This window comes from Balaenoptera borealis, assembly GCF_965194805.1.
Source record: "Balaenoptera borealis genome assembly, chromosome: 6".
In the NCBI taxonomy this organism is placed as follows: domain Eukaryota; kingdom Metazoa; phylum Chordata; class Mammalia; order Artiodactyla; family Balaenopteridae; genus Balaenoptera; species Balaenoptera borealis.
Window position 1 is genome coordinate 14111451 of NC_138863.1, and position 27472 is coordinate 14138922.

The following is a 27472-nucleotide window of genomic DNA, read 5'->3' on the forward strand; positions in this document are numbered from 1 at the left end:
TCATACAGAATGAAGTATGTCAGAAAGAGAAAAACAAATACTTTATGCTAACACATATATATGGAATCTAAAAAAAAATGGTTCTGAAGAACCTAGGGGCAGGACAGGAATAAAGACACAGACGTAGAGAATGGACTTGAGGACATGGGGAGGGGGAAGGGTAAGCTGGGACGAAGTGAGAGAGTGGCATGGACATATATACACTACCAATGTAAAATAGATAGCTAGTGGGAAGCAGCCACATAGCACAGGCAGATCAGCTCAGTGCTTTGTGACCACCTAGAGGGGTGGGATAAGGAGGGTGGGAGGGAGACGCAAGAGGGAGGAGATATGGGGATATATGTATATGTATAGCTGATTCACTATGTTATAAAGCAGAAACTAACACACCATTGTAAAGCAATTATACTCCAATAAAGATGTTAAAATAAAAAAAGTCATACTCACCAAAAAAAAAAAAAAAAAAAGCTGGTTGTAGAAATGCTGATGTGTCCGTTGAGGTGGAACTTGGCCTTGTGATTTTACAGAAACGCTTGTGTGCTATTTGAATCTGTTTATCAAAGTGTGGGCATGATTTTCAAGGTAATCATACCAGAAAATAATATGTGTTGAACCAAATGTATGTTCTCATGGAGTTACAGGTTTGAAAATGGTATTAATCATGACTTACACGAGGTGCCTCCTGTTTTGAGAGCCAGTGCTTTTTAGAAGAAAAATCATGCTTTGAATCTGTCTTTGCTCTAGTACGCTGTAGCTTAAGCAGATGAGGCTTTATAGACTTGGTGATTTCCTAAAGTATATCTTTAACTTGCTATCAGTCAGCTCTTTGAAAGAGTCAAACAAAGAGACTGGAAGAAATAAAAGGAGCCTCTCTGCTCCTCATCAGGAATGTCTTTGAGCAGATCACAGATTAATCTCCCTGGAATAAGTACTTCTTTCTTAATCAAACCTTTGGTTTTTAGTCTGCTTTTTATGTATCTACTGTAGTAAGGTAAAAGAACATACAGAATTATTATCCTTGACAGACAGGATGAAAATATTGAATAATATTTAATTAAGAGTAATGACTTCATTTATGCTTTTACAGTAATGTCTTCAGTTTCTTGGGAATCGAATTAGCATCTGAGCAAAGTGAGGATCCTAGAGCTCAGTTAAAAGTTAAAGTGGACTTACGTGTTTACTAAGTACTTTGAAATTCTTGACACTTGGTCAATGCCAAACGCTGTTTTTGTTTCCAGTTTTAAGGTCAGATTCTTAACTATTCTTTTTTTTTTCTAATTTTATCTATTTATTTATTTATTTATTTATTCATTTATTTTTGGCTGTGTTGGGTCTTCGTTGCTGTACACGGGCTTTCTCCAGCTGCGGCGAGCGGGGGCCACTCTTCATCGCGGTGCGCGGGCCTCTCACTATCGCGGCCTCTCTTTTTGCGGAGCACAGGCTCCAGACGCGCAGGCTCAGCAGTTGTGGCTCACGGGCCCAGTTGCGGCTCACGGGCCCAGTTGCTCTGCGGCATGTGGGATCCTCCCAGACCAGGGCTCGAACCCGTGTCCCCTGCAATGGCAGGCAGACTCTCAACCACTGCACCACCAGGGAAGTCCCATAACTATTCTTAAAGATATACTGCTTGGAACAGATAACACTGTATCAGTTCGCTATTGCTATGTCGCAAACCAACCGAAAATTCAGTGGCTTAAAACAACAAGTGTTATCATTGATCATGAGCCTATGGGTCACCTAGACAGTCCATCTGGTCACAGCCAGGCTCACTTATACACGTGTTGGCCCTGCTCATCTTAGCCCGTCTCTTTCACGTGGCTTGCTAGCCGCAGCCCTGTGGAGGACGGCTTCACCTGGCACAGTGGGGCTCTCTTCTGTGCCATCTCTCATCCTCCAGCGGGCTAGCCCCTCTTGTTCATGTAACCATGGTAGGCTTCCAAGAGAGGGCCTCTTTACTCAGAGCTGGCACTGCATTGCTACAACCACGTTCTTCTGGCCAAAGCAAGTCACCAGGCAGCCCATTTTCAAGATCAGAGAAGTAGCTTCCACCTCTTGATGGGAAGAGCTACAGTGTCACGTTGTAAAGGGCAGGGATGCAGGGACGGGTAAAGAATTGGGCCCATTTTTGCAACTTGCTGCCTCAAGCACTTACTTATTGTATCGTATACTGCAGTTGATCTTGAGGTAGTGAGAGATTTTGTTAGAATCACTGTACATATTGAGCACAGAAGTCAGGACTGTTTTGAGCTAAGTGAGAATTTTGGAGTTAGACCTGGACTTTTCCACATTCTGCATTTATTTGGAGAAAAAAGGAATTTAATGCTTCATGTTTCCTTATTGTTTAGGAGTTACTGCTTTGGAGGATAAAATGTAGAGTGTTCTGAATGCCCTTTAAAAAATTGTTCTATATATTAATTAATTACCATATAAAGCTTCTTTGCTTTGAATTATTTACCTTGGTATTGTTTTGAAATGTGAATTTTCATCACCTTCTGGCAGAATAAGTAGACAGAGTTAGAAAATCTGATCCAGGGCTGCTGTTGGTTTCTTTGATGTTAGGACTTTCTCCCTCCTGACTTCTGCCTCCCTAAGTATAAAATGGAGGTCTTGGCTGTCATCTTTGCCTTGAGGGTGTGGCATCACGTTCTCAACAGACCACAGCTTTTCTAGACTCCCAGGGCATACGCAGAAGGCAGGAGGTAGCGTCTGTGCCACTGGAGTTCTTCTCTGGGAACTTTGAGAAGTTAAGTGGGGACACGTTTGTGAAAGAGGCGCGGTTTATTGCCTTGTATCTTTCAGGCCATCGAGTCCTGTGCCTTTTGGTGTCTTCTCTCTCCTGCCTTTCCGCACGGGACTTCTTTGCCCAGCTCTGCCCACTGTGCCCCTGCTCACTGCTCCCAGGGCGTAACTGATGCTCTCGAGGCCCCGTCCACCCAGCACCTCTAGCCCTTGTGTCCAGGCCCTCTCCACTCCTCTGCGCTGACCTCCATGGGTGCAGCAGATCCCCTGACAGACTCCGTGGGGGCACAGGGCCTCTTAGACTCTGCTGCACTGAAAAAAGGAAAGTGGTCGAGCCCTATTTGAAACTGCCTCTGATTCTAGTGCCTGCAGCTGCTCCAGATCTTCAGTCTGACCCCCGTTTTTCTCCTCAGCCTCACTTGCTCTCAGTGGTAATGACTTAACGGGCACGCTCCCAGGGAGGGGGCGGTTTTTACATTTAGAATTTGAGATAGGTACCCTTGAAAATCAGACAAGAGGGGCTTCCCTGGTGGCGCAGTGGTTAAGAATCCGCCTACCAATGCAGGGGACATGGGTTCGAGCCCTGGTCCAGGAGGATCCCACACAGCCCTGGTCTGGGAAGATCCCACATGCCGTGGAGCAACTAAGCCCGTGCGCCACAACTACTGAGTCTGCACTCTAGAGCCCGCGAGCCACAACTACTGATCCCACATGCCACAACTACTGAAGCCCACACGCCTAGATCCAGCCAGTGCTCCGCAATGAGAAGCCACTGCAGCGAGAAGCCCATGCACCGCAATGAAGAGTAGCCCCCATTCGCCGCATTTAGAGAAAGCCCGCACGCAGCAACGAAGACCCAACACAGCCAAAAATAATAAATAAATAAAATAAATTAAAAAAAAAAAATCAGACAAGATAAGTCCTTATGTGCCTCGAGGCTTATGAGGAGGTGTTTAACTGTTAGTGGCCCTGCTGTTTTCCCCCGCTTCTCAGCTGCTCCACATCTTTTCTCTGGGGACCACCCCCCCCCCGCCCCCCAGGAACCAGTGTCCTTGTCTGCCCCGCGGGCGTGTTCTCTTCTCTCTGTCTTTCTGCCCTTCATCAGCCTCCTTGTCCTCCCTGCCCAGCCCGACTCAGCGCAGTTATGGAATTTAGTTCTATCATCTTATATTAAGCTTAAAAAAAAAAAAACCTTAATATATTATAAACATTTTTTCATGGTTCTATGGTCTTCATAACTAATTTTAATGACTATATAGGCAGTTGAATGAATGTGTCATTAACCCATTTCATTATTTAACATTTTCCCCTAACTTTACTCCTTTGAATAACGCTCATATGAACTTTTTAAAATATGTAGTTCTTTTTTTCATCTATTAAAAAATTTCTTCAGGATCAATTGCCAAGCCTGGAATTCCTAAATCAGTTTATTGTGGTCGTTACCATCATCGTCATTGTTATTACTGTTACCATTATTATTAGGCAGGAAACGTGTTTCTCACTCTGTGGAGCAAAATTCTTGCCAAAGAATTAGCTCTGATGTACAATGCCGACAGAAAATCACGAGAGCCCTAGAAATGGCATGTTATTACTGTTTTCAGTTGTTCCTTGGCTTAGCCCTGCCCCGCAATACATTTTAAACACATTTCAGTCTGAAATATTTAAAATAAAGAAAAACAATCCAACTTTGGCATTTCATTTATTTAGAAAATAAATGGATGGTGATCCACCGTGCTGAACAACGAGACAGATAAGATGATGGTTTGATGTGCATACAGTGGGGCTATAGCCTTACAGAGAGACTTCCTCTCGTGTCTCCATGGAAAACGCTGCAGCCCTACATGAGTTCACGCTTCTCAAACGAGGAGGGCAGAGGAGACTGATGGTGCAGTCCTCCACAGCAGGAGCGTGGGGAAGATTGAAAAGCACTTGTAGTAGCGTAGGCTCTGAAAGAGATGACACATTTCCTTTCTAAGTACCTTTTGGAAAAATATCAGACTATTGTTTTTAAAACAACTTAAAAATAGATCTTGGCAAAGATGAACATGTTTCTAAGGTTCTGGTTTTAAGGAAAGACTTGTTTTCCAGATTGACGCAGTCTTGGAACATCAAACAAGATCCCTCTACTAGAAAAATGGGTAGAATAAGCAGCAAGCAAAACATAAAATGAGTTTAGGTGAGTGGGTGTAGGTTGTCAAAATAGTGAAGGAAAAAGTTAAGCTGTTTTACTTCAGTCAGAGAGGGTCTTAGACATTCATCTAGGCAGAAAAATATTGTGGTTTTTGGAAAAATAAAGCCATCTGATCCTGACACTTTGGTAATTATATCGTTCATTAATATCATCCTAGAGTTTTTCATAGTTTGCTCCTGTAAAATGTTACTAAACTGTTTTATTGTGACTAGTAGATTTTGTTTCCAGTTTTCTGAATAGTAAATTTTTTTAGTCTGTGAAATTTATTGATTTTTTTTTAAATAAACAGCCCAACTTAAGCCTGTTTTTATAACCATTTTTTTAAACCAATGAGGCATATTCTGACTACAATACAAAACAAATTTCTATATTACTTAGTAGAAATTATACACCTTTGTTTAATATCATAGTTTCTTGAGAGTGCTGGAGTATTAGGAGTTAAATTTAATATCATTTTGATTTTTATCTCAGAAGTGGGAGAGTTTAATGCGTCCCCCAAGGAAGGGAAACAGTTTGGCTTGAAAAGAGAAGGAAGGGAATTCCAGATAGAAAGTGTGAGTACAGAGGTAGAGCCAACTATCAAGGTCAGCTGCCTGATTCGGAACCTGATTCCCAGAAAAGGATGGTCTTCTCTCAGCCTGGATGTGATAAATAATTTCCAAATGAAACACCCCAAGAGATAATTTAAGTCTTGCCAATTTCCTAGTGTGCCAGCTGGGTGCAGACCAAATGGTAGTAACTGATGTTTGTCCTCCAAAGGAAATAATACTGTGTTTCAAAGATGCTGGGGTCTAGGTAGGTCCCATTTTGACCTTGGACTAAGCTGCATGAAGTTAAAATTTGACTTTTCCAGGTTAGATGATTGGATGGAAGAAACAACCTTTAAGGTTTCCTGTCACAGTGACTTCCGTGCTGTCTGAAATCACTCTTCTTTCAAGAGAACTCAGGGAAAAGCATGAGCCACTGAGGGCTCCATTGAGCTACCAATGCATTCATGATGCACAACTTTTGGGGTTGATTTGGGGCTTTTAGACTACATCAGCATTCTGGTCTTTAGACCCTTAAAAAACCAGACAGATAGGTTTAATCCCTTTGAGTGAATGAAGGCGCTGTACGGTGCTCTCATCTTCAAGTGCCTTGGCCTTTGCTGACCTGTCTTTGCAAGTGGAGTAGGATCCTTGAACAGATTTAATGCTTAGAGGTGAGTTGGCCTTTAACTTCTTATAACTCCTGTTTCATCCCCTGTGTTAAACATAAGTAATGAAATGTATCCATAAACATTCTGTACTAAGTAACATAAAATATAGTCAACAGAATGTAATATTGTGTTAGTAGTTCAGGCCTAAGGATCATCATTACAAGCTTCTATTGATTAATTTAGGTGAGGGAGGTCATGCTGAAATGGTACCCATCCTGCGGGTGCTGCCCAGATGAACTACTGCCTAGAGAGAAAAGTCCTTGGTGGAGTGGTGAGGGAGGAGGGATTAGGACATAACCTGAGCTCAGCGTATTTGGGGCATCTGAGGTTGACAGCTTGCTGGGATGTAGGGTCTGGGTCTGGGAATCATAAGGATGTCAGTTGAACCCCTGATTTGAGACAACAGCTGGTGGGCTCTGAACACAGGGGCAGTGGGATGCATGGTTCCTTGGGAGATGTAGCCAGTAGTCGACATGCCCGAGGTGGGCCAGAGGGATGAGCCCACCACATGACCTGAGAGGAGGCTGCACTGAGGCGTGAGTGGTGAGGGCTGGACGGTGGTGGGCATGCTGAGAACAGAGACAAGGGCCAATGTCCCAGGTAGGCATTACTGCTTCCTTCTTAACAAAACAAGCAAAAACCTGCAACACCATTATCACACCTAAAGAAATAAGCAGTATTTTTTTTTAAAATAAATTTATTTATTTATTTATTTATGGCTGCATTGGGTCTTCGTTGTTGGGTCTTAGTTGCTGCGCATGGGCTTTCTCTAGTTGCGGCGAGCGGGGGCTACTCTTCGTTGCGGTGCACGGGCTTCTCATTGCGGTGGCTTCTCTTGTTGCAGAGCTTGGGCTCTAGGCGCACGGGCTTCAGTAGTTGTAGCATGTGGGCTCAGTAGTTGTGGCTTGCAGGCTCTAGAACACAGGCTCAGTAGCTGTGGCGCACGGGCTTAGTTGCTCCGCGGCATGTGGGATCTTCCTGGACCAGGGCTCAAACCCATGTCCCCTGCGTTGGCAGGCAGATTCTCAGCCACTGTGCCACCAGGGAAGTCCCTAAACAGTATTTTTTAATATCAAATATCTAGTCACTGTATGTATTTTCAATTGTTTCATAATAATATATGTATATTTAACAGTTTGATTGAATCAGGATTTAACCAAGTCTCCACATTGAGAATGTTTGACGTGCCTGTTAAGACCTCTTTAGTCACAGGCTGGTGCTCCATTTCTGTTTCTTCCCCCTTGCAAATTACATGTTGAAGAAACTGGGTCATTTGTCTATAGAGTTTCCTGCAGTCTTGATTTTTGCTGAATGCACCCCAGTGGTGATGTATACTGTGTTCCTCTGCATTTCCCATAGATTGGTAGTTGGATCTAGAGGTTTGACCAGATGTACTGTAAAATAAAGTTGGTATACTGCACTTACCAATTTTGTATAGGGCTTTTACTTAACATTATATCATGAACATTTTCCCATGCCATTAAGTTTCTTTTTTTAATTTATTTTTTTATTGATTTTTGGCTGCATTGGGTCTTCGTTGCTGTGTGCGGGCCTTCTCTAGTTGTGGCGAGCAGGGGCTACTCTTTGTTGCGGTGCGCGGGCTTCTCATTGCGGTGGCTTCTCTTGTTGCGGAGCATGGGCTCTAGGCATGCAGTCTTCAGTACTTGTGGCGCATGGGCTCAGTAGTTGTGGCGCATGGGCTTAGTTGCTCCGCAGCATGTGTGATCTTCCTGGACCAGGACTCGAACCTGTGTCACCTGCATTAGCAGGCAGAGTCTTAACCAGTGTGCCACTAGGGAAGTCCCCATTAAGTATTTTTCATAGCTTCATTTAAATGGTTTCAAACTAGAAAGATCTGTTCCATGAAAAAGTCTTAACCTCTGAGGTTTGTGGAAGAAGAAAACTAAATAATCACGAACAGTAACCAAGAACCCACAAATAATAACAGTGGTTTAAAACGTTACCTCAAAGAGTGTCAAATTTTGATTTAAGATGTCGAACTACAGACAGTAAAAAGTATAGGTCTGTTCCCAGATGCTTTAGTCTGATCTTTCTCTCTCTTTTCCTTTTAATTTTGGATGTGAACTTGAACTTTCTAGAACTTCCTATCACAATATAGGTACTCCTGAAGGAGTCTGCCTGATTGCCTTGCCTTGTGAACTTTGTCACGTAGGACCTTGTTTAATGGTGCTTGAACGAAGAGATGGTGTCCGAGAGTCTTCATGGTGTCCCACACAGACACAGTGTATGAGTACCTGTTTGATTGCAAATAGCAAAAATTACTCAGACTCGCTTAAGCCGCTGAGGGTGTTTGTGGTGAGGATGCTGGGACATTTGCCTCACGGAACCCAAGTCTAGGGAAGTAGCGGCCTCAGGAGCAGCTGGCATGGGGGACTTTCCACCTGGACTGTCTCCAGCTTGCTCCTGCTTCTCCTCTTCGGTCGGCTTCATTCTTTCCCTTTTATTAACGTACAAAATTCTCCAGTCCAAATTGCCAAATGTGTGACCAGAAACAGTCATGTCAACTACTGGAGACATACTGATCTATGTCTGTCTCTCCTGGTTTCTGATTTCCCAGGGAAGGAACTGACGGATCCCATTTCTGGTCTGGCCAGTTGTGATCAGAGGGGGGATGTAGAGAAAAACTCTGAGTGATTCAACTTGGCCGAAGGTTCCATCGTGACCAGTTAGCAGTGGCTGGAAGATGGGTCGTGTTGTACAAATGGCTGTTCCCACACTAAGGCCTGTACGGCCAGTTCACATTTAAGATAGCCTGATTCCCGCTGTGCTGCTAGGTCATCTTATTTATTTGGATGAATGGAAGTCAACATCTGGTCTTTATTTTCTTTTATTTAGCTCTAATCATTTACAGTAATCTGTAAGATCTTAAGTGCAGCTGGGCAGGTTCTGAAAAATGCATACACCCGCGTCGCCTACTCCCCAGAGCCTTACCGTGGCCCTAGAAGGTTCCCTCATATCCCTTCACTGCATTCTGTCCTCACGCCCAGAAGCAACCACTATTCTGATTTTTATCCTCATAGACCTGTCTTACTTGTCTTGAACTTCAAGCAGAATGGAAACATAGTGTCAACATTTAGCCTTACTGTATTTTAGTTCAAGGTTGCAACCATTAATTCAGTGCTGGCTGTGGGCCAGAATCTGCGTTGCTGTTAGAAATACAAGAGTGTGACAGAGCTGACAATAAGGGACGCTGAGACAGTTAGGAGTCATTGCGAAGGCAGAGCACGGCTGTGCCGGAAAAGGCAGTGAGTGTCCTACTCTGAAGAGGAAGAGGCCCAGAGCTTCCTGGAGGTTCCATGAGTGCTGGAGAAATATTCCATATTGTTCTTCTGAGGTGATAAGCCAAAATATTAAACCTTGGCTGTTTTGGTCGTGTGTCATTTTCCTGCCTGTGTCCAGGATTTCCTCATCTCTCTGTGTGCATTCTGGTGAAAGGAGAGGCTCAGAGACGGGTGTGGAAGGATTTCCTCCCGGGGCCGAGACGACTGGGAATTATCTGTGAACGAGCAGTGGTGTGGGCTCTGCTTTGTACGCACGTCGCTCCCAGTTCTCCAGAAACATTTTCTTTCCATTTACGTCTACGACTCTCATTTGGCTGAGGCAGCCAAGCGACCAAGTTTGCAGTTTGTTGCCAAGAAAAGTAGTTAATAGTTCTCAGCTTTCTTTGTATATCATTATATAATGAACATTTTCCATATTATTAAAGTTATTTAGAATCCTGACTCCTAGTTACTGCAAAACTTACCATGTATGGACATACTGTAGGTAACTATATAATATGTGTGTGTATATACACATATATACTAGTATAAAGTATACCATAATACTCTGTGTGTGTATTTGTCTAATTTTTCCAGTTGATTAATGTTATAAGGTCAATGGGAAACAGTATTGAAAATAAAATAAAAAGTTTGCCTGGAGCAGAAAAGAAGGTAAAATTACTAAAAACTACTCGTTTTTTTCTTTTCTTTTCCCCACAGAACTATCCGAGTATGGCTGAAAAGAGACAGCGGTCAGTACTGGCCCAGCATTTACCACACAATGGCCTGTGAGTAGCTGTCTTTGAGGATTTAAATTTCAAAATTCCTGATTAAAAAAATGCCGCTAGATTTCAAAATGAGCTTCTTAGTTGCCTAATACCTCTGATAGGCTGTGTTAAACCATGGGAAAACTCCCTTTCTCTTGCGAATGAAGCTGGGTCTACCGGCTTAACTGAAGCGGACTTGAACAGAACTGGAAAAAATAAAAGGAAGAGGAAAGCCTCCCACCTCCTCCATTTTCCTTTGTCTTCATTTTGCCAACTTCTATTAGTAGTAACTTTCTTCTTAGTAATAGCTGATATTGACACTAAAACAGAGCTCTGAACACTCCTCTGCCTTCTTAACTGGCCTTTTGCCCAACTTTTTCATAAACTCTGGGTACTGTTGAGAGATCTGGTACAAGGCACAACGCATTCTAAATGGAGATTTTTCTCAGTAGTCAAATATGTTCTGAAAATAAACCCTGATGATAAAGCTTTTGCATTGAGATTTTAGAACAGCCCTGAGATGTAGTGATATAAAATTACATTTAAATCCAACCCTTCCTGCAGATCTAAGCAGCTTTGCATCCTTCTCTCCCACTTCTCCATCCTTTCTTGAAAAAAGTGCCTGGATACCACCCGGGTCCAAGCTGGGGCTGAGTCCTGCCACCCGCAGTGGCCACACGGAAGGCATCCGTAGCTGCTTATTTCCTGGTGGTTTTGGTCCTTAATGAGGGGTTTTCCTCAGTTAAGGTTTCAATAATCAGAGGATCCCCTAGGAAAAGACAAAAGGCTCTGGAGCAGGCTTGATGGTTTGCTAGTGACGACTGTTACGAAGTTCTCCAAAGAAGAGTGTTTGCTAGTTCCAGACGCTGTGGACACGGTTCATAGTTCCCGTAAGAGTTATTCCGGGGGCTGTGGAGTTTCTTACAAACACAGAGCTGCCTGTTATTCAGCAAACTCCTTATATCAGCTTGAATTATCCTTCCAAGCACCTCCTTTCTTGGCTAGCACTTTCTCATCTGCACATTTATCGCAGGGTACGTGCAGGGTTTAGATCCTATAAGCATTTCCACAAATAATTAATAGTTTATCAGGATTTTCATTTGTTCTGCCTTCTACTGACAGCTTGGGCAGGCTGGTTATCTTCTCTATCTTGATAACCATTCAATGAAAATGAAGTGGACTCTTTGGAATACTGGTATAAAGCTAACTATTTTAAAAGGAACCATAAAACTTTACCATATGCAGTGTGTCAAGACTACCTGAAACCCTAATCATGATTTACTGTGCCAGGCAGTAAGTAGTACCTCCCATCCTGTGTCCGTGTGTGTCTGTGGATTTGTCACCTTGGTTACTCAGTGTGAAATAGGAAGCAGCTGATGTCTTGTGAATGTGCTTGTGGAGCCCGTTTGATAAATTTACTTTGGGATTTTTAGGGAGCAGGGCAGAGGTAGGTGGGATACCCTGGGCCTCTGAGCCTATCCTTTACCCAACTGAAAAATAAGAGGCTTCTCTTAGACACATAACTCCTTACTTCCAGTGACCCAGTGGTAGATCTGATAGCCGGGAACAGCAACAGCCTGGGGACCTGCTACCTGTGCTGGGGGATGTTTTGCCGTCTTTGTGGCCAGTCCTGCTAACGCTCTTGCTGTTATCCCTCCCTCCTCTCCATTACCCCGCACTTCATAATCTGGCCACAGCTCAGTCTCCTGAGACCTCAACCTTGGAGTTCATGCTCTTAAGAACAGAGAGAGACTGAGATAGATGTTTGTCCAGTGTTTAGTTCAGTGACTCCTTGGCTTGTATTTCCCCCAGATATTTAGTTCACTTTGTAATTGATTTCTCTCCCAGGGCACCAGAACCTAGCAGTAGCAGTGCACACTCTTCCTTGGCTTTTGGGTCTTGGGCACATGGCTTTGCTTTCTCTGTTGCCATCCCTTGCTATCTTGGCCTAACTGTAGCCTCCAGAAGTAGCTTCCAGCGCTGTGGCTGGAAAGACTGGTAAAAACACATCTCTGCTGTGGGTGACTGACACCTTCATGTTTGTATCTACACGTATGCAGCCTGTTGCTTCCAGATGCCTCTTTATCACCTCCATCTGGAACGGTGTCTACTGATGAAATTGCAAGAACACTGCCAGAAGAAAACAGAATGAATGAATTTTGAGAAATAACTGCTTGTCTGTTTTATTTTAAAATTAAATTTGAAGTATGAGAAGGAAAGTGCCATGTTGGTTTTAAAAACTGTCTGCAGATTACCCAGTTGAGGACGTTTTAGTGGCCATCCACCGATTTGTTTCCTGTGACCTGACAGAGGTGATCAGTAAGCAAACCTTAGAATGTTGCTATACGTGGACCAATTATGATTCAGAACATTACCTCACATAACAAAAATAACTTTCAGAATCTGCTTTAGCTGAAGAAAAATGTAACTCTTAGTTTCTGTATCTACTATGTGCCTCATGCATTTTTGTTTTTTGGTACTATTTTATGAAATCATCCCAACAGCTATATAAGGTAGACGATATTTTCACCACTTAGTAGACAGGGAAACTGAGGCCAGAGGTTGGAATTCCAGTTCATGCCCATCTGACTCCAAAACTGTGCTGCTCACTGCAATATGGGGTGGGTCCACAAACTTTTTCTGCAAAGGGCCAGACATAAATATTAGGCTTTATGGGCCAAATAATCTCTGTGACAACTTCTCAACTCTGCCATCGTAATGTGAAAGCAGCCATAAGGAATACATAAATGAAAGAGCCTGACTATATTCCAGAAAACCCTTTGTTTACAAAACTAAAGTTTTAAGCATATGATTTTGGACTGCAATGGTGCCTTTTTAAAAGGTCACTGATTTGAAAGATGATTTGTGTTTTGCTTGTTTATAAAGCTATGTGAACATTCACATTAAAAAAAAATTATAGTTTATCTCAGTAGAAGCTTCCCTTCTAGGAAAAAAGCCAGGACATTTTTAGATACAAAGCAAACTAGCGAGGCTTTTTTTTTTAAATATGTGAGAATTCTCTAGTCTTATAAAATTACTCAGCACATTGTAATTTTTACACAAAAGATTTTAACATGTTTATGTACAGTTAGTTATAACATTGGGCATAAAAAGAATTGAAAAGAAGCTTAAAACTAAAGCATTAAGATTTAGTACCAACTGAAAAGCAAGCAAAAATAATGACAGTGAATCTTTAAAATCATCAAAGAGATTTGATTTCTCAAAGATAATTTTATGCATGGTTATTAAAAAGCACTTTGTATGAAGACACATATATCTTTGTGGTTATAATTCTTAAACATGATCGTTCTTTGTAGTTTCAAACATCAATATGGTGGATAAGGGTGTACAAACTTGTAGTCAGTTCTAATTGTTTTGTGTGTAGACAGTTTTGGTCTCTATATTTCAACGAGATAGTTTTTTGAATGCAACTGAAATAGTCTGATCATACAGCTAACTATGTTTCTGCCTTTGAGTACAATTCAGTATTGTAGTTTATTTTCTTCCTTTGGTGGAGAATATCAGCCATTGTAGTTAGAGAACTTTAAACTGTTTGCAAATGGTAACTTCATTTATAAGATTTTTCTTTTACTTTTTTTAAGAAGTTTTATTTCAAAATAAACTCAGATTTGTTTGTTTATTTCCTAGCATGCATTTCTTTCCACACTCAATTAAAATTCTTAAGGCTGAAGTGAACCCAAACATTTCTTTTTCCAAATGTTCCATTTTCTAAATCACTTTAATTCTAATTTTTAGCAGAGGAGACAATTTAGAGTTTCTCCTTTGTGAAACTCATTCTCTGGCCCATGCTTTCTGGAAGAAGACTATGTAGAAGCTGGAAGAGGGGTGCATACATGGGAAGAGTCGGGGCTGTCCTAGTCACATGACATGCTATGGACAAAGGAACATGTCTACCCCTCACAACTCGTTACCATAAACTGGAGTTGTGTGAGTCATCACAAAACGGAACATTTTTTTCATCATTGGGAAAAAAAAACAAGTAATCCCAAAGTGGCTTTCCCAGCTTGCTCACATGCCACGGAAAGGGAATTGTGGTGCTGGGAACCCTTCTTTCCACAGATGCCAGGTGCTGTTTTATGTGCGATGGGGAAGCGGGAGGGGCAGGATGACCTGTGGAATTTGGGTAGCAGATCACCTTCTCTAAGCACTGGACCCCAGAGCTTTCCAGAAACAGGTAGGAGTTTCAATCAGATGAAACTTCATGGAGCTCGCGTCACCCAAAGTTATAAAAGTAACTTGGAAGATTGTTAAAGTTAATATTTTACACTAAGACAACAGAATTTTAGTAATTTTTTTTTTATAAAGTGTTTTTGCCCTCTTTTAACCTAAGTTTTATAGCTCTTCTTAATAATGTACCTTGAACAATGACTTAACATGCTTAGCTTTGCGCGTAACGTGGTCTTTGTCTTTCTGGCAGCTCCTTGCTCTGCTATGGCTTACCATCATGATAGCAGACGGATATTTGTGGGCCAGGATAACGGAGCCGTGATGGTAGGTAGCTTCCAGAATGTATTCATTATATTGACCTCCCGTGTTCACTCCTGTTGGACAGTGTAAATAAAGCTAACAATGAATGCCTGCTTGTTTGGCATTAGAAAATGTTTCATTCAGTACAGATGTTAGGCCAAAAAATGGATTAATTTTAGTTAGTGCTTAATTGTAAACTACAGATCTTCCTCAACTTATGATGGGGTTATGTCCTGATAAACCCATCGTAAGTTGAAAATATCGTAAGTTGAAAATACATTTGGGACTTCCCTTGTGGAGCCGTGGTTAGGAATCCTCCTGCCAATTCAGGGGACATGGGTTCGACCCCTGGTCCGGGAAGATCCCACATGCCGCAGAGGAGCTAAGCCCGTGTGCCACAACTACTGAGCCTGTGCTCTAGAACCTGCAAGCCACAACTACTGAGCCCGTGAGCCTCAACTACTGAAGCCCGCGCGCCTAGAGCCCGTGCTTCGCAACAAGAGAACCCACAGTAATGAGAGGCCCGTGCACTGCAACAAAGAGTAGCCCCTGCTCGCTACAACTAGAGAAAGCCTGCACGCAGCGACGAAGACCCAACGCAGCCAAAACTTAAAAAAAAAAAAAAATTAATTAATTAATTAAAAAAAGAAAATATATTTCATACACTTAATCTACTGAATATCATAGCTTAGCCTAGCCTACCTTAAACGTGCTCAGGACACTTACATTAGCCTACAGTTGGGCAAAATCACCTAACACAAAGCCTATTTCATAATAAAGCATTGAATATCTCATGCAATTCTTGAATACCGTACTGAAAGTGGAAAACAGAATGATTGTGTGAGTCCAGAATGATGGTAAGTGTGTTGGTTGTTAACCTTCACGATCGCATGGCTGAGCGGGGCTGCGGCTGACCCTGCCCAGCGTCATGAGAGAGGACCGTACGGCATATCAGGCACCTGGGAAAAGCTCAACATTAATCGAAGCGTGGTTCCTACTGAAGGCGTATTGCTTTAGCACCATCGTAAAATTGAAAAATCATAAGTTGAACCATCGTAAGTCAGGGACCATCTGTAGTTCCACGGAGCTCTGAATGCTGTCATGATTGATGGTTTGGTGCTCAGTCTAGCCCACAAAGCACAGCCTTCGTGCAGGGAACGTGAGTCCTGTAGCAGCCCTGATCCCTGAACCCATGAAGGAGGAGGCTGGGGCAAGGACAGTGTGGGAGAGAGCGCGCGCGTGCGTGTGTGTGTGTGTGTGTGTGTGTGTGTGTAAGATGAGGAGGAAGGAAAACAAGACTAGGGACTAGTCATTCAGCCAACAGCTCATATAACTCTTTGAGGCTATACGTCTCGGACCGGATATTTAAATTTTCAGCTTATTATAGATTGGTATTTTTGTGGGTCTAACTGTGTGTGTGTGTGCATATATTTAACTGAGATGTAATTCATATACCATAAAATTCACCAGTTTAAAGTGTGCAATTCATTGGTCTTATAGTATAGTTACAAGATCATGCAACCATTAATACTCTAATTCTACAACATTTTTATCAGCTCCTCCACCCCCCCAAAAAAAGGAATCCTGCACCCATTAGCAGTCACACTACAGTCCCCTTTCCTTCAGCTCCTGGCAGTCACTAATCTACTTTCTGAATTCAGAGATTTGCTTATTCTAAACATTTTATGTAAACAGAATCATATAAGATGTATATCCTTTTATGTCTGGCTTCTTTCACTTAGCATAGTATTTTCAAGGTTCATCTATGTTGTAGCCTGAATTAATACTTCATTTCTTTTTGTGGTGGAATAATATTCCGTTACATAGATATACCACACTTTGTTTATCCATTCATTAGTTGATGGATAGTTGGGTTGTTTCTACTTTTTGGCTATTATGAATAATATTGCCGTGAATAGTCGCATAACAGTTTGTGTGTGAACCGAAGTTTTCAATTTTATTGGGTATATACACCTAGGAATGGAATTGCTGGGTCATATGGTAACTCTGTACTTAACTTTTTACAGAACTGCCAAACTGTTTTCCAAAGTTGCTATACCATTTTACATTCCCAACAGCAATATATAAAGGTTCTAAGTTTTTTACATATTTACCAACACTTGTTATTTTCTGGGTTTGTTTTTGTTTTATTATGGACATCCTAGTCGGTGTGAAGTGGTATCTCATTATGGTTTTGATTTGCATTGCCCTAATAGCTAGTGATCTTGAGCATCTTCTCATGTGCTTGTTAGTCATTTGTGTATCTTCTTTGGAGAAATATCTATTCAAGTCCTTTGCCTTTTTTTTTTTTTTTTTTAATTGTTGAGTTGTAAAAGACTTGGACCTTCAGCTTGGAAGATTTTCACCAGTGAAACCGTCTGGTCCTGGGCTTTTCGTCCTGGGAAGTTTTTTGAGTGCTAATTTAATCTGTTTACTTGTTATGGGTTTTCTATTTCTTCTTCAGCCAGTGTTTGTTGTTTATGTCTTTTTAGGAGTTTGTCCATTTTATCTAGCTTATCTAATTTGTTGGCATGTAATTGTTCACAGCAGCCTTTTACAGTCCTTTTTCTTTCTGTAAGGTTTATAGTAACGCTCCCCCTTTCATTCCTGAATTTAGTAGTTTGAGTCGTCTCTCTTTTTTTCTTCACCACTCTGGCTAAATGTGTGTCAATTTTGTTGATTTTTTCAAAGAACCAGTTTTGATATCATTGATTCTCTATTGTTTTTTTTCTGTTCTCTGATAATGTATTTCAACTCTATTATTTTTCCTTTGGTTTGCTTTGAGTTTAGTTTGCTGGATTGATATTTTGGGTATTACATTGTTGATTGAGGAAATTTGCTGGTTTTGTCTGCTTGGATGTCATAATAATATTAAATTGCTGTAAAGGTTTCTGAACACACATTGCCTGTTTCTCTGCTTCTTTCATCAGGACCAGTGGTCCGCAGACCGCACTTTGAGTATCACTGCTTTACAGAACTGCACACAGAGCAGTGAGAGCACAGACCGGTGCCTGCACCTGGCCGGAGAGCGGCAAGGCCAGCCTATTACTGTGCTGAGTCATAGAGGATGGCTAGGAGTTAACCAGGAAAGAGGGAGGAGGAGGACTTCCAGACGCAGAGGACAGTATGAGCAAAGACAGAGGGGTTTTTTAAGTCAGAGTGTGCGCAGGGAACAAGAATGAAGCAGCTTGGCAGCATGAAGCACGCAAGACTGAAGAGATGGCTGGAGCGGGTCATAGAGAGCCTTGAGTTCAGCACTAGGTGTCATGCGTGCAGAGTGCTAATTAGGAAGAAGGTGGACGTGGTCCCTGCTCTCAGGAGTCTTATGGCCTCGTGGGAGGGACAGGTAATACACAAGTAAACATCAAGTTGCAGGTTGTGGTAGATGCTGTGAAGAAGTGAACAGGCGCAGTGAAAGAGGGAATCCAGAGAGATGTGTGGCCCCGCTCCTAGGAGACAGGATCGTCAGGAAGGAAGACCGCTCCAGGGATGTGACATTCAGCTGAGGCCTGAAGGGCAGGTAGGAGACAGCCAGGCAGAGCCAGAGTAAGTTTTCCAGACGTGAAGTCCAAGTACAGACTCGAGGCCGGAAGATCTCCGTGTCTGAGGACTTGAAGGGGGTCGTCTTGGCTGGATGGTGCTGAGCGACGGGGCAGGACGCGGGGCGAGGGGACAAGTGGGCTGAGGCCAGGTCACGCAGGGCCTTGGAGGTCTGGGTGAAGTTTTAAGTTTTGTAAATCTGTGGGAAGCCCTTACAGGGTTTTCAGCAGAAGAATGGCGTGATTTAATTCACATTTTTAAAAGATCACTCTGGCTGCTCAGTGGAGAGTGGATTGAGGGACCACAAGAGTGGAGGCGGGACCGTCAGGTGTTGTCGCCTTGTGGATGAGAGGGCAGTGGCAGTGACGATGGACAGAAGCAGGTGACTGACATACATCTGTGGCAGGTTGGGTGTGGGGAGGGGAGGAGGAGGAGCAACTCCGGTGACAGCCAGGTTTCTGGCTTGAGTCACTGGTAGACAGAGGTATCATTTATTGAGAAGAGAAAGGCTTAGGGGTATGTGAGGAGAGGGGGGCATTTAGAGGGAAAGAAGACAGTGAGGAACCAGCTGTGCAGCTGAGGTACCAGTGACACACCCAATGGCGATGCGGAGTTGGCATTGGATTTGCAGGCCTGGAGCCCAGTGGGAGCCCTGGTTGGGGAGTCATGTACACATAGGGCATCTTTCAAGCCGTAAGAATAGCTGTGATCACCTGGGGAGAGAATGAGAAGAGACAGGCCCCGGGCCTGAGTGCTGAATGACTCTGATTTAGGAGTGGGGCTGACGAGGAAGCCAGCCAGGAAGGAAGGGGAAATGGCGATCCTGAGTGTGCCTTAAGGAGCCTGGACTACACCGTGTAAGCCGTGCTTCCCAAGCCTGCATAGTCAGTCACGTTTATCATTCAGGGAACTTACTGAAACTCACGTTGCCTGGTTCCATGCCAGACCCACAGCTTCAGAAGCGCTAGGGAGGGGCCTGGGACTCTATATTTTAGCAAGGCCTTTCGGTGACCCTCAGGATCGAGTGCATTAGGGAATCACTGCTTGATGGGGAGCCACTGGAAAGCATCCGGTGCGGGAGGATGGAACGGTCAGGTGTCTGTTTGTTTGCTTAGTGTGCCGATATGTGGAAGATGTTTGATTAGATGTAGGTGTTTAATAGCAGTGCTGATAAGGTAGCGTCCGGTTTCAAGCCAAGATGATGGTGAACGGTTAGCTGCTCCCTGAGACAGGAGATGTGCTGATATTGAGGGCAAAGGTGACAGGTTCAGCTTTGACAGTTGGGTTCATGTGCCCAAGGGGTTGGTCTGGGCTGGGGTTGGGAGTCCTCCCAATTTAGGTCTCAGTGGAGACCACACCTGTGGCTGGCATCAATTAGGGATAGCGGGTAGGATGAGAAGAGTAGAGGGCCAAGGTCATGTTCCCTGGGGAATATCAACATTTAAGAGAAAGTCAGGGAGTTGGGAACCCACAGGGGAGACAGAGACGGAATGGGCCATGTGGGAGGAGAGCCTAAGATCAGGGCACTGACACGACCTTGGGGATGGCAGTTAGACAGCAGCTGGTGATTGCAGGGAGAGCCCTTCCCATGCAGCGGGGGTGGTGCCCTGCGGTGCGGTGGATTCAACAGTGACCGGGGTGAGGAGCTAGAGACCCTGAACGTGGTGAGTGTGGGCTCATCTGTAGAGAAGGCTTTGGCTGAGGAGGGGATGAAGAAAGTTTTAGTATCATTAAGAGAATTTTGTTGTTTTTTCTTTGCTTGTTTTGCTTTTTAAAGTAAAGGAGAGGAAGCCTTGAGTGTGTTTAAAAGCCAAGAAAGAAAGAGCCAGGAGAAAGGACAGGCTCTCTGCTTAAGCAGTTCACGCAACAGTGGGCAGCTGGTGAGGGCTGGGGAGCTGCAGGCTTGGGGGTCAGCTCCCACCTGCTTGGGGCTGCTGTGTATACGTTGTGTAGTAATAAATGCCGGTGGTCTTGTTTTACTCCTTCTGAAGATTTTATAGGAATATCGTGGCGATGTGTGCACACATATGTAACGAGAAGCCACGAGTGCAAGCCTCAAATACCTTCTCCAGTGGTGGTAGTGGTCATGCATTTATTTCTCTAGGAACCATTCTTGTGGCTCGTGGTTCAAGGGTACCCTCTGCGGTTTTAGGATGGCATATAAAAATTCTTATAGCTCCTCAGTGGAAAGGGGCAATGTAAATCCAATTTATTATTAGTTAGTATTAATCTATTGATTTCCCCCGAATAGAAATTAGTATATATAAAATGCTGGTACATTTTTGTACTTTGCAAAAAACCAAGGTGGAGGACAAGGAATCAGTATTCCTTTGTGGGTTGTTTTTTTTTTTTTTTTTTCATCCTGACCAATCAGCAATTCATAATGTTCCATGTTATCGAGACTCTTAAGAACTTATCAATTTAGCACTGATCAATAGAATTTTTAATTAGTGCTTTTTCTTTAGAGTTTTATCTTCTCAGTTTTATGCTGAGGCTCATTTTCTCATTAAGAAATATGTACTTTTAATTTTTTCCTAGTTATAAAGTATTACGTAGTCTATATAAATTTTGGAAGATACAGGAGTATTAAAAAACAAACAAAAAAAACACCCACAGTGTCTAAATTTCCTTTTTAGTGTGTGTTTCTATATTAAATATACGTAATTTTCCTCTTCTATTGCCTCAGATACCCAATGCCTTATTTTCACTGGTGCTGAGAATTCTGTTCCTAAGGGGTCTTTGTAGTTTTGCTTTGTATGTATCATCTTGAGGAAATTCTAGTGAAGCCAAGAGAGCAAGATGAACAAGATGCCTCCTTTGCAATTAGAGGGAGAGGAAATACAGAGCACTCATCTGTAGAGGAAGAACTGGACAAAAATGCTGTACTGGTCAGCAGCACTTTCTTTACTTGTCTGCTTCCAAAAGAAATGGTAACCCGAGGACAGGACTAAGAAGCAATTCCCTATTGTTCTTATGTAGCTAATCTTGAGTCCCGAGGCTGGTGATGGCCATTTTTGGATTTTACTTCCTTTTGAAAGTTAAGGTCCTGTTGTTTTTAAAACCATAACTGTTTTCTTATTGCATGTGTTTACTTTTAGGAATTTCACGTTTCTGAAGATTTTAATAAAATGAACTTTATCAAGACCTACCCAGGTAATTATCATACACACACACACAACTAGAATACCATGTCTTAGGATCAAAATTAGGTTTTCACATTAACTTTTTAAAAGTTTTGTTACCCCAGTTATGTGGGAGGCTATTAGCTCTTCAGAGTTATGTACCATCCTTTTCCTGCTTATTAACATTTGAAATTTTGTATACTATTCCATTGGGTGCATGTGTCAGATTTAATTTAACCATTCCTCTGTTTTTGAAAATGTATACTGCTTCCATTTTTTGATATCACATACTAACATATATGATGGTGTGTATATGTGTGTATACATATCTGTGTGTGTATTTCACATATATGTATATACACATGTGTGTGTGTGTCCTTGATGGTTACTCTGACTCTAATTCTGTAACTCTGATTACTTCTATTTAAGACAGATTACTAAAAGTAGAATAACTGGGTCAAACTTTAAAACTTTTTTTAATACTCTGGATTTATTTTGCAAAACTCTTTCCAGCAATAGTGTAAATTTTTAATGAGTGGTGATTGAGAGTGCCTGTTCATTATTAAGTCTATATTGATCTTTATAAATATTTATTGCCAGTTTGATAGTCAAAAATAGTTCTCAGTTTTAAAATTATTTAAGCTTTATTTAATGTTGGCCATTTGTCATGTTTTATGAATATCTGTTCATAATTTTGCCCATATTTCCTGGGAGTTGTAGTGTTTTCTGATTTTGCTGATTGATTTATAAGAGAGCCCCTCCGTTTTTCTGAAGCAGCCTACACAGCTGAGAGCAAGGTCAGCGGTGTCTCTGTCTAGCCTCTGACTTCATTCATCAAACTGGGCATTTATTAAACACCAGCTGCATGCAAGATCCTGTTCCAGATAAAGTAGACAGGTCACTGCCCTGGTGTGGCTTGCAATTGACCTGGAAATACAAATATTCTAGAAGTTAGGTAATTGAACACCTTCTCATTCTCAGCTATTGCTTTGGAATGCAGAACTTTACAAATGCTTCATCTTAAAAATAATAAAAGGTTAATTTCAGAAAATTTCAGTTGCCCTTTTTTACAGTGCCAGTGTTTTCTAAAGAGTCAAAACACTAAAGGTATTGACAGTAAAAAACAAACAAACCTATTCTGTTGAGATAAGACTGCTATTTTCCATAGGGAACTCATTGAGAGTTGTATGTGTGTTTTTTAATCAGTTCTCTAATATATTATTTGAATCCCTCTTGAGCATTACTCTGTAATGATCTGTAGCTTCTGATGGTCTTCCCTGTAGGGAGGCAGAGGGCAGGGCCACGGAGAGCCTGCGATAGATCTGGGGTTGGGGCGGGCACATGCTCTGCAGCCTGTTTGGAGTGCGGGCATCTCCGGGATAGGACTGCTGAGCCCGTGAGTCTGCAGGCCGACCAAGTGGAGAAGGGGAGCCTCAGTTCACACCCACGGAGACTGGATTCCAAAGGTCACATTTCTTCCTGAAGGGCGCAGACTTTCCCTCTCTGTCCCCACAGCTCATCAGAACCGGGTGACCGCGATTATCTTCAGCCTGGCCACAGAGTGGGTGATCAGCACCGGCCACGACAAGTGTGTCAGCTGGATGTGCACCCGCAGTGGGAGCATGCTCGGGCGGCACTTCTCCACTTCCTGGGCTTCGTGTCTGCAGTATCCTTCCCCGCCCAGCGCCTCCCGCTCTCAGGAGTTAGTTTTGAATCTGCTTGGAAATTGCTGATTGACATCCAAAGACTGAACGATGCCTACATATTTCACATAAAATCTAAGAATTTCTGTCTCTGCTTTTTTGCTATAAAGTTGGTTTATTAAAGATAATAATTAAATGAATTGCTGTTCCCTGCTGGGATGTGCTCTAGGTGTTTTAATACAGAATCTCGGAAAACCTAAACCTCATTAACGCAGACCCCTCCCTTCACTCCTTTGCTTTGCAAAGTGAAAGAAAAGACTTTCTGTTGTATAAGGAAAGAAAGGAACGACTCTCCTGGTGATGGTTTATTTGCAGACCCCACAGGAGAATATAAGAAGGGTCTGTTACCCTGGAGTTCATAAATGGGCTACAAGGAGTTTTTTAGGTTTTTTGTGTGTGTTTGGAGAGGGTTCATAATCCTTATAATACTCTCAGAGGTGCCTCAGGATACCCCAAATGTTACAAAATTGCTGGTCTCAAATTTTTCTACTATATGAGATTTGTTTCACGTAGAGCTCGCTCTTGCTTAAGGCTGCCTGTGGTAGCTGTGTATCTTAGTGATGGCGAGGTCAAGGCTGTCAGCAACAGGCAAATGCCCCGCAGTAGTCTCTCTTTGAGAGCTGGATGTCTGGTGTAGTAAAATTCTTTTCTTCCATTGAAAGCCTTTATAAAAAAATGTGTGCTACAAATGAATGCACAACATGAGATATTTAAAATAGTACCATATGCTTTAGAATCAAACAAGGGAAGACTACTCAGATGTATCATGTGCTAAATAAGTTTTTCTGTTATGTGTTTGGCTTTCGTATGGATTGATAGAAAATGGCACAGAATCACATAATCATGGCCCAGCCTGTGGTCCTCCTTTTGATCTATGTTTTGGAATTAAAATAGTAGTTATCTTATTGTGTGTAAACTACTGATTTGCCACAAATGTCTATGGCCATAAAGCAACCAAGAAAGTAATGAGTTGTTGCCAATAGTTAATATATTTTTAAATTTAAAGTTTCCTACTACCCCAAATGACTGCCTTTTGGATGATTAAAATTAAACTCTTCACAGCAATTTAAACCATCCTCTTCACTTAACGCTAAATCATCTAGGCCCCCCAAAAAGGTGGGTTCACGTCCATATTTGCTGTCATTTTTACACTATTTCCAGAGATATTTCATGAAAAGCAGTTTTCTTCCAGTTGTTTTTGGCTGTTTTCATTATTGAGTGTTTTACTTTTTAACACTTTGTTATAACTTGCTTATAATCACTTGTTTTTATGTCTGTCTTCTCTATCAGCTCTTAACATTTTTGCTGCCAATTCCTAGGATACTGGTTGGAATAGTAGCAGCTACTCAGTGTATTCTTGTTGAATGAATGAATATTAATTTTCCTGATAATTCTAGCTTAAAACATTCTTTTTCTTCCATATTTACATGTTGTATGATTTTCAGTTGGGTATTTCTTTTCTCTTCTCATAGTTTTAGGTTTGTGCTTCTTCTCTTTAGAATGTACCTTTTCTTCTTTATAACTTTGAGATGGATTGTATTATACGTCCTTGACTGCTTCTCCACAGATATGACTTTGATACCCAGTATGCTTTTGTCGGCGACTGTTCTGGACAGATCACCCTGCTCAAGCTTGAACAGAGCTCCTGCTCAGTTATTACCACCCTTAAAGGACATGAAGGTAGGCTGTATAATCACTGCCGTTTTTCACCTAATTTGGGCATCCAAATTTAGTTCTCGGCTCTGTGGTTTCACGAATGATCAGCTCCTTATGATCTGTCAGATTTCAGTTTGATTGGCCAGATAGGGGAATTAAATCTCAAAAGATCTCAAAGAGTGAAAGCTAAGTGAAGGCAGGGTGTTGGGTAGGGTTTTGTGTTGTCCAAATCCCTTATAGATTGCTTGTGTGGATAATACTTTCTATTTTGTTTACCTTTTAAATTAAATGATTTTTTTTTTTTAATTTTTAATTTTATTTATTTTTATTTATTTATGGCTGTGTCGGGTCTTCGTTTCTGTGCGAGGGCTTTCTCTAGTTGTGGCAAGCGGGGGCCACTCTTCATCGCGGTGCGCGGGCCTCTCACTATCGCGGCCTCTCTTGTTGTGGAGCACAGGCTCCAGACGTGCAGGCTCAGTAATTGTGGCTCACGGGCCCAGCTGCTCTGCGGCATGTGGGATCTTCCCAGACCAGGGCTTGAACCCATGTCCCCTGCATTGGCAGGCAGATTCTCAACCACTGCACCACCAGAGAAGCCCAAATTAAATGATTTTTGAAGACCTTTTAAAATGTCTTATAAATGGTGAGACCTTTGGAAGAATGTTGTTATTACTGTTTTAAATTTGTCACCTTCTAGGACACCAAGCAAGATGTAGTCGGTGAGTACAATTAGAAGAAATGTATGAGTTGGTTCTGCCTCTACTTGGGAAACATCCCCGGGGGAGGGACCGAGGGAAAAGAATGACTGGGTGGACTTTTATCATTTCTGTAGGGTGGTGAGTTGGCCAGACTTCGTGGAAGGGCTTTGAAACTCAATCGGCTATGTTGAGTAACAAATGAGAAGCTCTGAGGCCATCTGGTTCACATCGAAGAATTGGGGGTTTGTTGAAGGAATTAATGATGGACTTATTTATGAAAATAGTGTTTTTAAGCGTAACAAGTTAAATGTCCTCCATAGCTAATCTATGTATGTAAAACCGAGTCTATCAGATCAGGGACCTTGAAGGGGAAAAGGGAGAGAGAAGGACAGTTAAGTTTGAATAGATTTAGGCAGGAAAGCACAGGCCCTGCAGAAACCACTTTCTGTTTATGACTAATGGTCTCATGATCCCCATGCTGTTAAGTATTCTCTGGGTTGCTAAGGACAGAGTGGGTTCTGATAACTACTTAGCAGTGTTCATGTAGAAAGACCTTGCTTGTCTGCTATTAGGCCTCTAGCTGAAGTGCATGGGGCATAGGATCAAACAGGGTCAGGATTTCTGCAGAGTTGATCCCTGAAGCCAGTTTTGCACAATACTTCTTTTTTCACTTTCGTTAAGCTTCTGTGAGAAACTAGTCTCTGTTGGTTGCTTTTGAATGTGGCTTTATCAGTTTTCTGTATACCCACCAAAAATATTATTAGCTTGTGTGACTGGTTCAATTTTATTAAGTTTATTAATAGTTTTTTTCTAGGCAAGCAGCAGTCAATGGAACAATGAAGAGATCTGTTGAAAGAGAAATCTGTAGAAAGAAAGATTTTCCCAAGGATATCAAATTTAATAAGTTTAGCCAATATAGAGCGTGAAATGTAGGGTTTGGATTTTTTTACCTAAGTTCTCTGGCATAATTGTATGGTACACCTGCATCTCTTTTTTTTTTTCTCTGAGATACTTAATTCAGTTTTCTTAAACGTAGGCATCCTACGGTAAGACACCTGCAAGGTCCCAGAGCCCTAGAATCATCTAGATTTTAATCTTATATAAGATAACCAACCACAGAAAACTTCACTGCCTTTTCTCATTAGATATTGGTAACTATTTTTTTTTTCTTCAAAAGCTTTTTCTGAACTAACCCTCATATACAGCTATTTTATAATTTTTTGGTATAGACGAGGGAAATCTTCTTTAAACACATTTGTGTTCAAAGCAGTTTGATATACAACTGAAAATCCTAATCTTGTAGCTCGGGACAGCGGACGTGCTGTGCCTTCTCTGTGGCTCGCGATAAAGTGTTGAACGCCCTTTTGTACAACGAAAATGCATTTTTACTTAAAGACTCAGCTAGGCCTCGTTCGGTCTTCTGCCTCACATGTGTATGTCCTGACGTAGAGTTACATTTAGCCTCCCTCTCTCACGCCTAGGTAGTGTCGCCTGCCTCTGGTGGGACCCTATTCAACGGTTACTCTTCTCAGGAGCCTCCGACAACAGCATCATCATGTGGGACATCGGAGGAAGGAAAGGCCGCGCGCTCTTGCTCCAGGGCCACCAGTGCGTGACCGTTTGTGAGGCTGGGGAAAGAATCTGAGTTGGGGCAGGTCGGGGGAGGTGTTAGCATTCTGAGACTACTTTCTCCTAAACCCCGTCTTTTAGCAGACAGTGAGCCCTGCTTGATAGGGCTCACTCAGTCTGCTCCTAACTGCTTTTCCGTGAGTCCTCAGTGTCTGGTGTTCTGTAGCAAAAATAGAGGCCAGGGTTTTCTTCCTCCTTAGTCCATTGGTAGTAACAACCATGCCATTGGTAGTCTGATAGGGATTGCATTGAATCTGTAGATTGCTTTGGGTAGTAGAGTCATTTTCACAATGTTGATTCTTCCAATCCAAGAACATGGTATTTTTCTCCATCTGTTTATGTCATCTTTGATTTCTTTCATCAGTGTCTTATAGTTTTCTGAGTACAAGTCTTTCGCTTCCTTAGGCAGGTTTATTCCTGGGTATTTTATTTGTTTTGTTACAATGGTAAATCGGAATGT

General features: G+C 42.2%; 1 protein-coding gene across 2 annotated transcripts in view; it reads left to right on the plus strand.

Annotated features, from left to right (window-relative positions):
- Positions 1–27472, plus strand: part of WDFY1 (WD repeat and FYVE domain containing 1) — a 48139-nt gene that overhangs the window by 8235 nt on the left and 12432 nt on the right. The window contains exons 2-7 of one of the 2 annotated variants that reach the window (XM_082395851.1): positions 10130–10197; positions 14615–14688; positions 21303–21357; positions 22842–22992; positions 24597–24709; positions 26865–26991. In XM_082395851.1, the coding sequence (XP_082251977.1) occupies positions 10130–10197; positions 14615–14688; positions 21303–21357; positions 22842–22992; positions 24597–24709; positions 26865–26991 (588 nt within the window). The remainder of the gene's footprint in view (positions 1–10129; positions 10198–14614; positions 14689–21302; positions 21358–22841; positions 22993–24596; positions 24710–26864; positions 26992–27472) is intronic. The other variant, XM_082395852.1, reaches the window with a different exon arrangement.